The following is a 16,607-nucleotide window of genomic DNA, read 5'->3' as shown; positions in this document are numbered from 1 at the left end:
GAGAAAGTGATGAAAAGCTCATAAACCAAACTCGCTAACCACATTTGAACAAAGAAAGGACAGCCAACACCTCTAAAGAGAACACAGGTTTACAACAAGATCAAAGAAAATTGAAATGGAGTTCCACATAATTGATATAACCATGTCTTCAACAACAACATACAAAAAGTACCATCTGCCAAGGCAGACAGAACACAGCACTGAGATATTTGTTACAAAACTGAAAGGCCCCTGGCAACGATCTGTTAAAGAACTTCAGTAGTTTGATATTTGGTGGCAAATCATCACTTGCATAAATTCAGTCCAAGGGAAACTAATGGAAATAAAGTTGCTATGAATGAATTCAGAGAGGAAACCTAATTAGATATTGCTGGCAACATGACACCTCAGGGGAAAAAAAAACACAACAGTGCAACATTGGCCTCAGTTTTAAGATTTAAAAAGCCTTCACAAAGATTTCACACTATATGCCTCTGAACGTAACATTCATTTAAAGATTTATAAGACAACAGGTAAAGTAGAAACAGAAACGTAACCAACCAACATCAACAGTCCTGTGTTGGGTACACCTCAGTGAGGACCTTTCTGTAGGATCTGATGACTGACAGGCATCCAAGAGGTTGTAGGAAAAAACATTGCTCCACAGGCCTGTGCAATGGTAAAGAACAGTGAAACTGCTTTGGAAACATTTTAATGGAAAATATCCCTATAAAAAAATAACCTTTCAGCTTTGCACAGGGTATCCGAAAGCCTCAAGGTTTCCAAACTCTCAGCAAAAACTGTATGAAGTTCTTTTGTGGCAACTCACATTCTGCCCTCAAAGAGGAACCTAAACAGTTTTAAACATTGTGCTGGGCCTTCAGCCACCGTTAATTCGTTGTCACATACAGCTATCGCCAATACACTGCAAACCAACATTTTCTGTCCTATAAGCAACTGTCATCAGAGAGTAAAACCACACCATTTCCCATAAAATAAGCGTTTGGTCTGCAAAGTATGTCATATACAACCATATACTTAGTTAAAGGTTTGGAGGCTGCTCCTGAACAGACAAGATTGAAGTGGTTAGAGCACAATTCCAGATAGTCTGCAGAGCAGTCCTCTAAAACAAGACATCTTCACTGTCCCTTGTAGGATTTCTCTTGCCACAAGTTCTCCTGAGTGAGCCTCCCCTCCCTCTCCTTGTTATCTCATCCCCAGAGTCCTTCTTCCACTTTTGCCCTCCCACTTAAAAGAACATCTAAAAATGCCTCCCCTGTGCAGAAATCTCCAAAAGCCTCTTGGATCTTGAAAAGTATTTCTTCCTCCACAGCTCTGCTGCAGGCCATGAGAAGAACTCTGCCAGAGAAGGCACAGCTGAGCTTTGCCTTGAAAATCTCCACCAATGAAAGCTTTGCAAAAGCCATACATCATAAAGGATGCAATAATTTGAATTGCACAATACAATAATTAGGTATTCCATAAATTAGCAACAGAAATACAATTCCCTTTTAAACCTGGCTTGTTTGTGGAGTGCGACAAGATGCCAAGGGTCTTCTGCTTCACAGGAAGTCCCTATGAGAATGGACTCACTTGAGAAATGTTAGGAATACATAATTAAGAAAGCAGATAGGGGCTTTCTGGCTCTACACTTAGCTGGCAACCAGACTTCATTTGCAGATAATTACCGGCCAGTTTCCATCAACACAACCTCTTCTCCCTGCAGCTTGAGGAGCTTCTGTCCAGGCCTGCTGCGAGAAGGCAACTCCTCTCATTTCTCCTGTCTTCACTCGGCGCCTTCTCACTCCGTAACTCTTCTGGCTCCACTAGCCACGGGAGTTACACACTGCTCGTGCATTTTAATATCTTCCAAACACTGTTGTCCCCCTAAAAACTTGGTCATAATTACGTAGCAATGTTTCCCTAACCTCTTGCACTGAATTTTAATTGTGCTTATATTTGCTGAAGTAAGAACTATGAGAAGAGATGGTATCTTTTACTAGGCTGACAGAGTAGAAAATAGCAGACAAGTTTTCATGCACCCCAACCTTTCTTCTGGAAACCTGACGGTCTCTTGTATCCCCATAAGCTCATCCAGTCTTTCCAGCTCTAGCCATTGCTTTTATAAAAGGCTTTACCTCTCCCTGCAAATGACACCTTGCTTTTATCCTTAAACTATCATGCTGTAACTAATAGTACATTTTAATCACAGCCCAAGAGGGCATTACATGTTTTATCACTAGATGGCAACATCGCTTTAACTCTCCACTCTATCCTTTCTAAAGATACACCTACGGCTGTGGGGTCACCAGCCTAATTCAGGTGCTGAGGTTGAGAACACAGAGCTCAGCCAAGACTGGATGTGTTGGGTGCGCTTGCTACCTGGCCACCTCGGGTATGAACACACTACACCTCTGGAATTGTGAAACTGCAACAGAGGCACAATGTTCTCAGAAGGCAGCTCTGTAGCCCCACCTAACTCTGTAATCTACCTCCTACCTCTGACGGTCACCACAGAGTGCTTAATGGAAGAATACAAGAAAATGGAAAGTATGAAGGGATCTCTTCTCCAGTATACTCTCCAGCATCTCAAGGTTCTGGATTCGGCGCTTCTAGTGCTGGTGGCTGCATCTTAACTACTGTGTTTCTGAGCCATCAGTGGGACTACCTTCCATGAATTTCTCCTCCCCTTTTCAGACCTATTTATACTCTTGGATCCTGTGTTATCTTCTGAGTCTTTTCCCTGCACCATCTCTTTTCTTAACTCATGACATCACTAAAAGCTCTAAGCATAGCTATTAAAGCTCTGAGATTTAGTCTCTGTGTGGCTAAGCATAATCTTCTGTTCCTCATGCGCAGCTATTTTCTCATGATTGTACCAATATGACTCTGGATTCCTGCATCATACATCAAGGTGTGCAACTTTTCTGCCCACCAAATAAGGAATACCACATGGTGTTGCTGGTTGTATGGATTTTTCGGTTCATAAGTAAACCCTTTCTTACTGGTATCTTTGCTGTCCTGCTGTGTGTTGTGCTTATTTACATGTAACACATCTGTTGTTCAGGATTTAAGAGCAGATGGACTCTTCTGCAGACCACTTCACACCAGAGAACCAGCATACAAAGGGGTATGGTAGAGCATTCTGGCATTATGTAAAATTAAAACAAGAGTTGCACAAAAACTGCAAAGCTGTCTTTCATGCATTACTGGGAGCTACCCACTTTACTGAAATAAGGATAGCAAAACTCACTGATTTAATCATGCTAGCAAAATTACAAAGGATTTAGAATACTATTAAACTTGCAAAAATATCAGTAACAGTTCAGAAAACTACTCAAAATGGCCATATTTTATAAAGAACTCAGTAACAACATTGCTTTTTGTTATAAAATCATGCCATTCATAGACAAATTTCGTTTTAAGATTCCATTTTCAAAATACAAAGGTTTTCCACGTGGAACTCTGCTGCTGATCAGTTCAAAACACACCTAACCTCTTTAAGCAGCCCTGAAACTTCAGGCATGAGAGTTACCATTCAAGACAAAAGCAACAGTGAATAGTGTTATTTGAAATTTCCTGTATTTTTTAGCCCACCTCCAGTGTCTAAGGAATTCAGCCAGAGGTGAGAACAAACATGTTGTACACTTTGCTTCAGTCCTGCGTGTTGCAGGGCACTGGTTGCAATATGCAGGGTCTATATTATATTAAAGTACATTTTTATGCAATTCAAATTTTTGCAATGGAGCACATTACCTTTCATGAAACAGATGCGGGATTCAGGGAGCTTTTTCATCAGGCGACCCATGAAGAACTTGCTGCCAAAATCCTCTGCACGAATGAAGGCACCGTATTTTAAGAACCCAACCTCATAAGGGGTGAACTCCACCCATTCTGCAGAGGCACAAAATGAACTTTTCAATCTCAATCCTATCCCTACCTCCCTGCAGGAAGGGCTCTGAAATGACAAGGAAGCAGCTGCAGGACAAAGCCTATCAGCAGGGTGATCACAGAGCGGCCTTCCTCAGGGTAAGGAGTTATCATTCAGCTGGCTTCAGCCACTCAGTAATGTTTCCCTGAACTTGTCCATTCTGAACTTCCCAACAAGCCTCTCCAGATAGGACATAAGTGAAGTTTATACCAAAAGGAGTCAGCCTGATTTTCCCCACATGTGGAGCTAAGGCTTGTGAGTACCTTGGCTGTCCTTAAGCACCTCCCCCAGATTTCTCCTGCCCCATAAAAAAGGGGTTCCTCCCAGAGCCTAGGCACAAAGTCTAGAAATGGAAAAGGAAGAGGAAGTTAAGGAGGAAAAGGAACTGTTCATGAATGTTATGCTTCAGCACTGCAAGGGGTTGAAGGACATGCAGTAACTGATAATGGAGATCATTTGAACATCAACCAAGTCTAGATACAGCTCAGTTTTGCCATCACCTTTGAACTCTGAAAGGCTGTAGTCTTCTTTGATGTTGAGGATCATGTAGATAGGTAGGGGATTCTGACCCTGACTCAATGCCTGTCGCTCATCTGAGAGTTTGTGGTTGTTTTTCTGCGAATTGACCAGAAACAGAGAAAGAGCAAAACCAAGGGACCTTCTTGGCATGGTGTATGGGCATGCAAGATTACAGCAAAACAAATACCTGTTTTCATCTTCATTTTCTTATTCTCTCCACTCATATTGTGTCCAGACATTTTTTTAACCAAGGAGCAGTCTAAACATTTACACTTCCACATAAGCATAATTACAGGTGAGCTGTAGGACACTTTGTGGTACAATGGTTTCTTGTTCTTCCCAGTAAACGCATCCACTTTACAAGGATTATTTAATTTCTCACAGGGAGGAACAGAGCAAAAGAAACCAAGAGCAGGACTCTGCTGTTAGGTGTTCAGATACTCATACTGGTAGAAGGAGACAGGTTTCTGCTCTACAGAATACCCCTTGGGCTGCTAATTATGTGTTGAGAGATATGTGGGGACAAACCCCCTTTGTTAGTCAGCAGAAATCCTCTGCTGGATAATGCTGGCATGCTCTCAGGCTAGCATCTGTCCCTGGAGCTTCATTTTCCATGCAACAGTATTCAATAGCTATTAGGGAAAACATAAACATATTACCCCATCACTTAATGCTTTTTCCAGCAGAAGCCCCCAGAAATCAATGCTAGAGATTTGGTATCCCTCTCGCTTCCGCAGTTTTAGCTCCTTCTCATAGTACTTAAAGCTCTCCAGGGAAAAGCAGCTTAGCTTGCACTTGGTCATATGCCTGCGGACTTCACCAATAGGTTTGGACAGATCCTTATGTGACCAGTCAGCACTCTGATACAAATGTGACAAGGTCCTGGGGAAAAGAAAGGAAGTACGTTGTCATATGTTTAAGACGCTTTCACATTTTAGACTTGGATTTAAGGACCACACCAAATGAACTACCTGAGGTTCATTAAAAACATCTTTTGGACTGAGTTTATTATTGTAAAGAAAAGATTTTTTTGATTTAGAGGACCCCCCAAATCACTAGTGAAACCTGAGGACTTGCAAAAAGCCCCTCCATGCTATGTAGGTTTATGCACAAGGCAGTGATTTGCACCAAGGTCACTCACTAGGAAAGATCCTAGAGATGAAACAAAGAGTCAAAGAAAACGTTCTTCCCTGTAAGCAGTGCCTAGGTCATATGCTGGCTCAGGCTGTGTTCCTAATGCAGCGATAAAAAAGCTTGAGACTGAAGTAATACACCTTCCTTTACCAAAACAAAGCGAATAAATCTCTCACGCAGCAGACTATAGAGGTGACAAATGATACCTTTGTTCAGGATCTCCTTACCATGTTGAACCAGATGATCCAGTGATGTATGAAATAGCATCTAAGAGATCCAGCTTCTGAAGACCCAACAGGTTGCCTAACAGAGATGTCAGTGCCCGGGTGCCACCTCCTGTTGTCATGACTGCTACAACTGGTATCTGTTTAAACATCAACACAGCAATGGTAAGCAACATCTTAGTTTACCAGCACATGTGATCAGAGCTGAATGAATTGCAGCATTTCTGTCCCACAAGAAATTTCAACATTTCCCCAAGCAGGGGAGAAAAAAGATGAAAACCTGGGATTTTGCACGGAAAAATAATAATAAAAAAGAAAGATTTCATAATTAGCTAATTTTCACTTTTTTATCAAAATTAATCAATTTTTATTCTAAATTGTGACATGCAAAACTTTTTGTTTCAAGGCATTTCAATATTAGAGTGCATTTTCCTTAGTGGAACATCATCTCATGAGAGCTCTATTTTGAGAACAAGCAGAGCTCATCCTCTCTTGTAAGTCAAGTATAATGACTAGATTACATTTCCTATGAAGTACCTAGCATATATAATTGCAGTGATGAACCACAAAGACTAATTGCATGGAAATCTAAACTGTGTTACAGGAAGACAAATTCCTCCAAGAAACCCACTGAGTGAAGAGGAGCCAAATGACATTTCCCATACACATTTCCAGGCAATTGCATCAAGGAAATACTCAGCAGTGACTTGATTCAAATCAAGCATTTCAGGTCAAAGCAAAGTATTCTGATTCGGGTTTACCTGACTGTGAGAAAACAAGTCTCTTGTTGGAAAATCTGAAATTAGTAGTCAGGAGTACTTCCCCTAAAAACTTCTTATACTTAAGAAACTGCTTTTTTCCACTGAAACGAGTGTGTTAATGAGAAACAGTATACTGATGTGATAATTTTGTGAGCAGGGACATAATTTGTAGCATCCAAAGCCATTCTGTCATAACCTTTAATATGCCTTTGGTCCAGCTGTCCTGGACAAAGGGAAAAGCACAGGTGAAAAAAATCCTCTCAAAATGAAAACTTCTTCATTTCTGAAGCGCCTGATCACAGATCATGTTCTGTCCCTAAAGCACCAACCATCATCATGCCAGCATGGACATGAATAAATACAAACCCTAACTCAGTCAAACAGATGAGAGAAAGATGTTGGATGTCTTTGTGCTGTTAGAGTGACAATACAGATGAGATGATGAGCACCAGAGAAGAGAGTCTGTGATAAGACACATTCTCATCAGTGTTATGTATCGCTTTAACTGTTAGGTTTTCCCCCTCCAAAATCTGGTAATATAAAATACCTTCTGGGGCCCTGGTGACTGAGCTAAGAGAGTAGGACTAGCCAGGTCTATAGTTCATGGATGAAAAAGAAATAAGGCAGGGAAAAAATGCTGATTTATGGCATTCTCTTTTCTGAGCAAATGTGTAACAAGTGGGTTTGATACTATCTGTGCTCTCACATTGTTTCATCTAAACATTTCTCAATGCTTTACATGGGGCACTGGATACATCAGGGCTGGTTAAGGAACAATATGCGAACAGCTACAATCATAACACACTCCTGTTACACAGCACAGTCCAGTCTCTGTGGTGCTCCCCGTACCTCATGGTCTTGTAGGTCTTGCTCTAAATGAAGTGCTTTTTTCAGAGCAGAAGCCACAAACTTCCTCCGTTTCTGCAGGAAATTTTTCTCCTCCATACACAGATTAAAATCCAAGCGAACATCTAAGTTTCTTGACCTCAAACAAAGTCCAGGGTTAAACAGAATGTGCATGATCACTTACAATTAATGTCTGGGCCCATGCTTACAAGTCACAAACTCTACTATTAGGCTTAGAAAAGCTGCTATTGCGGCCCCACAAAAGCACATCACAGATAGTATAGACAAGGTAGAGAAAAGGCTGAGAAAGTCAAAAAGTTGTAAAATATTACAGAAAAAAACCCAAATATTTTTTATTGCTACACTGATTTTCAAGAAGTGTCTAACATAAATACTGCAATCCATATGCAGATACTATAAACAGTGGAATATTTAGAGTTTGTTGCCTGAAGACCTCTAGGTTTTATAAATACTCTGGATTCTTTACAAGTAAGGAAAGTGAGGTATAAATACATATTTTTCTAAACTTGTAGCTCCATGGATTTTGCAGCCAGAAAAGATTATTCTCCCCATGCAAACTGAACTCCTGCATAGTAGCATAACAGGAAATTTCACCCACCACAGTTGACAATGTTCAACTTCAGGACATGGGTAACTAACATGGGGTAAACAGGGGTAAATATAATCACTGACTAAATATTTTCTCCCTTAGCTACAGAAAAAGCTAAGAAGGTAAAAAAGCTGGCTGGAATCTTTTTTTTCACAACCACAAAACCTAAAGACAGAATTTCTTACCAGTCATTTGACTTTACATGTAAACTGATTGTTTCATCCTAGAAAAAAAACACAATATAAGCACTGGCCCCTCCCTTCCCTTTCCCCTTTCTTTTCCCTTACCCTTTCCCTTCCCTTTTGTTTCCTTTCTTTACATTGTTTTATACTAAAGATACAAAGAGCAGCATACAGTAATAACCAGCACCAGCTCTGCCAGTGTGCCGCATCTTGCCTCATAGTTTGCATTTGCTCTGACCTGCATGAGTCCCCCAGTCCATTACAGAAATCCATCTGCCAAATGTTTGGCTGCGGTTTTTAGTTCTGCTTGGTTCATATGAAAATGCACAGGTCTGTAACTATCTCTATTAGGAATGTAGGGGCCCTGTAAGTTATATATCTAAACCCCTACTTCACACTGATCTAATTAATTCATGCGCATTGATCTTTGGTCCATAGCTTCACATTTATTCTAAAAAGTTGGTATCAATCACCTTTGCTACTGCTACTTTCTCCTTGAAGGGAAGTGAATCCAGAGGAATAGCGAGGGATGCATGGCAGTCTTTTTTCTCTTCACCTGAGATACACTGAAAAATAAATTATAATGTAGAAAAATATTTAATGTATATACCACAAAAAAGCACTGTCACCAACTTATTTTTTCAAATGCTTATAATTTTTTCAGCAGTTTCCAAGTTGCCATCTAATATTCTGGTGTCTTAGGGGGTACAGTGCTCTTCCAGAGCAAAAGATCATGAAAGATGGCTTTTAAATAAAAATACAAATTCTTTCCATTTGCCTCAGTCAGGTATGGAAAACCATGAGTTTACTGTGCTTACTCAAGCTAACGATCACATACCGAGCAGAAATGAGGTTTCTCTGCTAGAGCCATGCGCAGCTCTGACAGGCTGTACTTGAGGTAATGGAAGTCCAGAGGCTTTGCAGCTTGCCAGGAAGAGCCCAGCGACAGGGTCTGGTTCTCTTCGTAGGATCCCTTCACTGAAAACAAGAAGTCTTTTTCTAAAAGAAAAAGATGAAAACCATACAGAGAAGTTAGTAACTATGATTTCAGAAATAGAACACTAAATGGTCATTCAGAAGTTGTCATTTTTATATGCAAAAAATTCAACTATGCTTAAAAGCTCCCAGGATCTATTTACGCAACCATGGAACATTACAGGAAGAAGAAGAAAAAAAAAGAAAAGAAAAGAAAATGAAACAAAGAGCTTATAAACTAGCAGTAGTTGTTTTAAAAACTCGGACATACAGGCAAATTGGGCAAAATGTAAATTATTGAGATAGAAATATATACTTACTTCTATTTTACAGCACTAATAAGATTCGTTATCACTCTAATCATTCACTTTGATTTCAAAATCCAGTTTTTATAGTTAGTTAGCATAGACACATTATAATTGTTGGATCTGTGATCCTGTATATACTCCTAACCATCCAGTTCCTGTGCTCTAATTGTAAGAACAAGGTAGGAAAATTACCAGATAAGAAAATGACAAAAAAAAAAGAAAAAGATAAATTTTAATTTTACCATAGCATAAGATTTTTTTTTTTCTAGTTTAAAGTCTAACCTGAAAGTTCTTTCTTCGTCTGTATATTGTCCACCAGGACTTCCAAGCAGGAAATTTCACGAGACTGTAGCAGGGATGAACAATGAGAGAATTAAGTATACAAAACATGCCATATCTGAGTCACCTCACTGCTACCTGTCTCTGGTCACCTGGGTCCCTGGGGTCTGGAAAACTGTCCACCCTGTGTTTGTTAGGTTGATAAGAGAAAGACCTTGGCACACTGAAGATGTGCCAGGTTTCAGCTGAAAGAAAAATGGCTGTGGTGCTGTGGTCCCTCCATGGGGCTGGGGCTGGGAAGGGAAATAACAGGGGAGGGAATGGAAGTGTGCTGAGGCCTCCCAAGGGCAGACTGATGGGTCAGCCAAATCACAGGGCTGTCCTTGCAGCCCTGCTTTAGTGAAGTTGGACAGCCAAGTGCTTCCTCTAAATAGTGAGTTAGGGGCAGTCGAGAAAGCAACTTCCATATCATCCTATGGAGGTGGGGAAAACAGGATGGCCATGACGGGGTCCCAAGAGAAGTCCCCAGAAGCAGTAAGTCAATGAAAGAGCACTTCAGGCTTTGTCAAGAGGCTTGCTGTCAGCTGGTGGTGGTGAACAGGGCTCTGGGTATCCCCAATGGCTGCGTTCCTCTTTCCTAACACAACCTTGCACAGGGAGCAGCACAACAGGATGACTGCCAGTGTCCCACCCCCCACCTCCCTCCCCTTCAGCCCTGCCTGCAGTGAGCTGTTGGGGCACCTGCCAGATTCACCACTCCCATCACTAGGTTGAAAACAAACACGGAAGAAAAATAGTTTAAAATTACCACTAATACACCATTAGTGACAAGCTTTTCAGGAGGGACTGGACTGAAAGAGAGGAAAAAATCCTGCAATCAGAACTAATATGACCTAAATACATCCTTAAATGAACACCAAGTAATAACACTTTCCTTAAAGGTTGCCTCATCCAGCATAGTCTCAAATATGTCACTGATTTCTAATTTCGGGAGACATCTGGAATATGTCTTCCTTATTTTTTTAATGATAATGGTAAACAATAGTAGTAATAAGCACAGTGGCTGCAGTTCTTATTATCCTTCTCCCTCTTCCAGCAAATAATGGGATACAGTAGTATCCAGGATGATTCTTGGTAAGATAAGGAACACAGTGCTTTAGCCAATATGCAGCTGACTAGATAAACACCAGCTGTTGCTGTGATGCTGAGCGTTTTAAACTACATTATCCTAAATGCTACCATGTGTTTGACTGCCTGCTTTGGCAAAGGACAGTTGTTTGATCCTGTATGGGTTTTACTCACATGCTCTCCGATGCAAACTCAACCTCCAGCATCTCTTGTGTCTGTAGAAGATTAATTCATTATAAGCATTTGAATTAATTTTCTTTCTCACTAGCTATGGTTGTCAATGATTATTCTGGCTCCTGAAACAGCTCTTAAAATCAAATCTCCTTCCTGTTCTAGGGTACTCTCAGATGAGTGAAAGCAATCAAGTTGGAGTGATTTTGGAAAGTATTTTCCCTCCTTCATTAACCATCAGTCCCCAGGGTGACTGCATTTGTCCATTCAGTAGTGAGGCAGAGTAAAATGGTCACATAGGCAATCCCCAGTCCTAAGCCTGCAATAACTGTTGGCTTAAAACTATCTAAAGCCTTGGTTTTTCTGGGTAACTTTTATCAGGAGACTGAAACTGTTGGATAGCAGAGGGCATTCTCAGTTCTGATAGAAAGGACTCCTGTAACATGGACAATACATTGACCAGTCACTAGAGAAGTTAATATAGACTGCCTGACGATATCACCGTAGAGCTGAATACCAATACATAGCCTGTAAGAAAAGTCAGTGAAACAGCAAATCTATAGAAGTATCTAAATGGGACATCCAGATCCCATGTTGAAGTCATCATGTATGCGTTCAGGCACACTGAAGTAATGAGATAGTTACAGTAATTGACCATCAATGGGTTTTAGCACCTCAGCATGGATCTTTGTGTTATATTCAGGTATACATAGAATTACAGGGCAAGGTATCAGTTTTTAAGTGAATACTCCAACGTCTGTGCCAGAATATGCCTAAACTCGTAAGTGCTGGTCCCACAAAAAGAAATTCTAACAGAGAAACTGTGTGCCATGGTGATTAAGTCTTTTATCTCCAAAAACACCTATTTGAGCAACAGAATCAAGAAAGAGGGGGAAAAAGGAAACTCTGGTGTCTGAGGTTTGAGGAGCTAATAAAAACCTTCGGGATTATGTCCAAGGTAGGGAGGTAAACCTTGTCCACTTTGCTGAGCAAGGTTTGGAAGGTATTTTACAGGATACATGAAGCGCAAACCAATAGGAAACAAACCCTCCTGCCTACAATTGCTTTACAAAAAGTTATTTAGGAGGCAATATCAAAAATGTATTTCCTTCCTGTGGCCAAGACAGTTTTATTCCTCACCTTTGGATTTAGCTGAAAAGTCAAGTGAACAATTTCTCCAAGTTGAATTTTAGCAACATCAAAGAGGACCGTGAAGAGGAGGTCATCTTTAGTGGCTGCATTTTCATCATAGACTTTCAGCTCAAGAATATTCTGTGAACAGAGGTACAGGATTAGAAACATCTCTATTTTGAGACCTTATGGAGGTACAAGAAGATGTGCTCAGCATGTTAAGAAAGACAGAGAAAGGATGGGGAGAAGTGAGAGAGCATGCAAAACCTTTTCATCAACACAGAGCTGAAGAAAGATATTCTGAACCGAGCATAGCTGGGTTTGTTGCCTATTTCCCCTGCAGAGTAATTTAAATGACCAAGGCTAGTAGAATCATTGAATATGTACCTCCCATATTGAAAAACATGTTTGACCTCTGATTTGGTTTGAGGTCACCACTTGTCCCTGAACTGTAGGAAACCATCTAGTAGTCAGGACTTTATTGCTATTGGTGAAAAAAAAATAAATCCTTGGATATAAGCAGTGATTAAAATACATTAAGGAAGCACCATATAACTACTGCATGGCTGCATAATTATATCCTGTAAATTATTAAACAGAGCACATGGAGGTAATTACCACAGAAACTCCAGAAACTGATATGTTTTTGTTAAATTGGTGACAAGATGCACAGAAAGCAGCAGAAAAAAAGCCTATTTCCATCAGATTATATCGTACACCTCTCAATCTCCTCTTTCTTCCTTCCACTGCACAAATCTCTTCCTCTCCCTCCTCTGTCACCTGCCTGTTTGGATGGACAGGAGGGGTAACAGCCCCTGCTGTGCCTGGTTGGTAGCTGCACATGGGCTGGCTCAGAGGTGCCTCCCAGAGTGCTGAGCAAATTAACTTTAATGGCTGTTTTCTCAGTGGGGAAACAATTCAGGCCTCTCTCCACATATTCAGATGCTCATTTTCATGTCAATTACAGGGACCTCTTATCTCAGAGATTCTTACTTATCTATCAGATTTAACTGACACTTGCTAAGAGGTTTGATCGTTATTAAAGACACACAAACACATGCACAAAAAACAGTGAGCATGTGAGCTTTGTTGCCTTAAAAGTTCTTAATGAATCACAGGAAGGTCCATAACTAAATTTGGTAAGTGATTGAATATACAAATATACTGAAAGGAAGATAATCCAGAACCCAAGTATTCAATTTTGACATCTATCATTTCTGTAACCAGCAACTGAGAGATGGCAAGCTGTAGTGAACTTGAGTTTGCAGTTTGCTGCCAGAAGACAGAAAGGCTGCTGCCCTTTAAGGTCATATATGTAAATGCATCGCACTGTGCTTCAGACAGAAAAACAATTCTGTTTGGGGCTGACAGGGTCACCGGTGGGTTCCTGCCCACCACACTTGCTATGAGAAACATACCAACAAGAGGCAGAGAGAAGCAGCCACAGCAACTTGGTTTACAGGCCAGACATAAAGAGCCTGTAAAGGATTATGGGAGGCGATGGAGGGGATATGCTTAAAAGCAATTATTTGCCGTTTGTAGAAGGCAGGCTTCCACTGAAGAGCAGGTCAGATTTCCTAGCTGTGATACTGCAGCAGACTGCCCTTATTTGGCTAAAATGGCTGATTTATTTTCTTAGTGGCCAACTCATTTGAAGTCCCTCAGGTACTCCCAGCTAGCCAGGAGGGGCATGCACAGGGGCTGGCTGGCTAAGGGAGATCTCCAGCTGCACCACTGGGGTGCTGTGTGGGAAGCGGCAGAGGCTCTCTGGGCAGTTCATTGTTTCTATCCGCTCCTGACAGAGGATATGAGGGCAGCATCGCTGGGAGCCAGGCACCAAGCAGAGCCAGCCCTTGGGGGGGGCTGCATGCCACCAGCTCCGGGCAGGGTGGCCACCCTGGAGCTGGGGAAGCGCTGCCCACAGCACCAGCCCAGGAAGCCCTTCCTCGCCCACTGTGCTTCATCAGATGTTCATCAAAACAGATGCCTTTCAGTAAACACTCCCCTTCCTGTTGGGAACCAGCCCAACATACCCAAACAAGTTTTTTTCTTCCATAGTGAGAGTGTATTATAGGATTTTACTGAGCTCTGGCTCCCATGATTTAGGAAAATTAATACCTCAATGATACACAAGACAGGCGAGGAGAAAATAACCAGACCAGCAGACTCTGGCTCTGCTCAGAGAGTAATGAGAAGAGCAATTGCAGTGTATGCAGGGAAACCTCTGAGAGCCTTAACCTAGTCTGTTGAGCCCAGAGAGCTGCAAGGCAGCAGTGACAGACATGCCAGAGAGCTTTGGTTGTCCCAAACCCCCAGGACACATTCTGTGCAGCCCACACTGAAGCCACAGCGACCACTGCCACACTGCTCTTGTCACATGCTGAAAATTATTTGGGCTAATGCCACATCTCTTGTCTCCTGCTGCAAACTTACTGCAAAGTAAATGTAAAGTCTTCCCAAATACTACTCCATGAAGGATTAGATCAAGCAGCTTCTTGTGGCCAAGACATCTTTTTCAGCTGTTACATGTGGTATTGCAGTTTTGAAAGACCTGTCAGCCACAAACCATTGCAAGGAGCAGGTGCTCTGGTGCAAGAGTTGCAGATCAGTGGGTGTTTCCATGCTGCAATGTTTGTCCCTTGCCTTTCGCCTCCCTGATAAACCTGCAGGGCTCAGTGAAATTGTGCCTCACCAGTGTTTTGAAAGAAGCCGGAATTTTTTTAGTTCTGCAGGGAAAGGACTGGATGTAGGCCGCAGATGGACAGGCGTGTTAAAGCTGAAAACCATACCAAACAGGACCCAGTACCACCTAACTCTGCGGAAGGAAGCCTGAGAACTTGTATCATTGGCAACTTTTGCAGACAAAGGCAAGAGGGATTGTTCACGGGAGACCCTGTGGTGTAGCAACACTTTGAACTATTCTGAATGCTCCTTTGGAGGAGTTTATTGATGCTCAAGAGAGCCGGGGCACTGGCCTGCTGATTTGGCACTTGGCAGAAATGTTCTTGTCCCACTCTGCCATCAGCACTAGGAAATGAAGGGTGCAAGTTGTAAAGCAGAGTTTGATTGCCCCAGGTGTGAAGTAACCTTGGCTTACTTCGCCTGTCACTGATCTTTGTAGAATCCTAGACTCTGATGTTGATGCTGCCTTTTGGAGGGAGCGTATAGTGGGACTTGCAAATCTTCTTAAGCTCTAACATTTATCATCATGGCAAAAGCTCAGCTGGCATTCTTTTGCAAACTTTAACTGTTGTTTTGTGAATTTTTTTATTGCAGGTTATTCCAGAGGAATACTAAAAAAGTACAGCATGGTAATGCTTCCACCACTTAGCTCATACATGTCTTTTATGCTGTTCAATTTACTCTGAAATTTTCACGTTTACTCTTGAAAAGCAGTGATTTAAAAAAAAAAAGATGAAAAAGTGACAAGTGATAGAACATTATATGAGTAGTTTTGAAATATCTTGGCTATCTTTTATATATCAGAAAATAAAATTTAATTTTGCTGCTGCATGCTACACCACATCCCCTTACCCATATCCTTGTAGTCCCTCATACATTTATTTTTATGGTACCCTACGTATCAATCACGCAATGAGATCGCCGCCCCAAAAGAAAAACAAATGCACTCTGCATCTTACTTTTACTTGGCTCTGGATCCTGAAGCAAAATGTTTCATTCCACACTGGGTCTTTGCAGTTCTTAACAGTTTTGGTCCGGACAGTCTCAGGGGAAGCAGTGGGCAAAGACAGGCTTACATAGCAATCCGTTTGACTAACTGTATTTGAAAAGGTATATTGTAAATAACAAATTAATATAAATATCTTGGAGCATAGCCTTATAGTACTGTATAGACCACAAGCTGCAAAAAGGAGATATTGTTCTATTGCTTTTCTTACAGGTCCTTATTCAATAGCACTCGCTACTATTTGTTCCCTCCTGCAGGTGGGAGCTCTGGTCATTAATGGCAAATCAAAAAAGCTAAGGCAATAAAGACAACTGGTAAGAAAAAAATATGCAGAGCTAGTTTTACTTAACAAAACCCATTATTGGTATGTCCCCTGTTGCAAATCAACAGATTTCTGAGATGGGGAAGAAAAAGGTTTACATTTTAAGAGAACTTTTAAAGGGTAAAATACTTAATTATCTCTTTGAGCATTTAGACAAGGGTCTAACTTTGTCCTTTGCTCTTGAGAGGGAACAGAAGAGCTAAAGATGGTCTGGGTACAAAGGATCTTCCCCCTCTGGTCTGCTGCCCTCATAAAGCTGTAGCCCAGTCCATGTAATGAGCCAAGTGTCTCACCTAACATGCAATCACATCTCTTCACTGTCAACAAATATGCAAAAATAGCAATGCACTTTCACCTTACTGATTTAAACACTGAGCCTTGATAGTGAAGAAACTTCTAATTTCTGAGAAAGCTGTTAA

General features: G+C 41.3%; 1 protein-coding gene across 1 annotated transcript in view; it reads right to left on the bottom strand.

Moving 5' to 3' along the window:
* LOC104316392 (cytosolic phospholipase A2 epsilon) overlaps nucleotides 1-16,607 on the bottom strand; it is a 34,312-nt gene that overhangs the window by 3,337 nt on the left and 14,368 nt on the right. The window contains exons 3-16 of the mRNA XM_069784726.1: nucleotides 15,820-15,956; nucleotides 12,188-12,319; nucleotides 11,051-11,091; nucleotides 10,557-10,599; nucleotides 9,752-9,815; nucleotides 9,025-9,185; nucleotides 8,660-8,752; nucleotides 8,190-8,227; nucleotides 7,398-7,533; nucleotides 5,791-5,927; nucleotides 5,089-5,311; nucleotides 4,411-4,525; nucleotides 3,736-3,873; nucleotides 541-648 (exon numbers count right to left, since the gene is read on the bottom strand). Of these exons, the coding sequence (XP_069640827.1) occupies nucleotides 541-648; nucleotides 3,736-3,873; nucleotides 4,411-4,525; nucleotides 5,089-5,311; nucleotides 5,791-5,927; nucleotides 7,398-7,533; nucleotides 8,190-8,227; nucleotides 8,660-8,752; nucleotides 9,025-9,185; nucleotides 9,752-9,815; nucleotides 10,557-10,599; nucleotides 11,051-11,091; nucleotides 12,188-12,319; nucleotides 15,820-15,956 (1,566 nt within the window). The remainder of the gene's footprint in view (nucleotides 1-540; nucleotides 649-3,735; nucleotides 3,874-4,410; nucleotides 4,526-5,088; nucleotides 5,312-5,790; nucleotides 5,928-7,397; nucleotides 7,534-8,189; nucleotides 8,228-8,659; nucleotides 8,753-9,024; nucleotides 9,186-9,751; nucleotides 9,816-10,556; nucleotides 10,600-11,050; nucleotides 11,092-12,187; nucleotides 12,320-15,819; nucleotides 15,957-16,607) is intronic.

Source organism: Haliaeetus albicilla, chromosome 5 (assembly GCF_947461875.1).
Source record: "Haliaeetus albicilla chromosome 5, bHalAlb1.1, whole genome shotgun sequence".
Lineage (NCBI taxonomy): Eukaryota > Metazoa > Chordata > Aves > Accipitriformes > Accipitridae > Haliaeetus > Haliaeetus albicilla.
The sequence above is the reverse complement of the archived record's forward strand: the minus strand, read 5'-3'. Positions and strand labels throughout refer to the sequence as shown.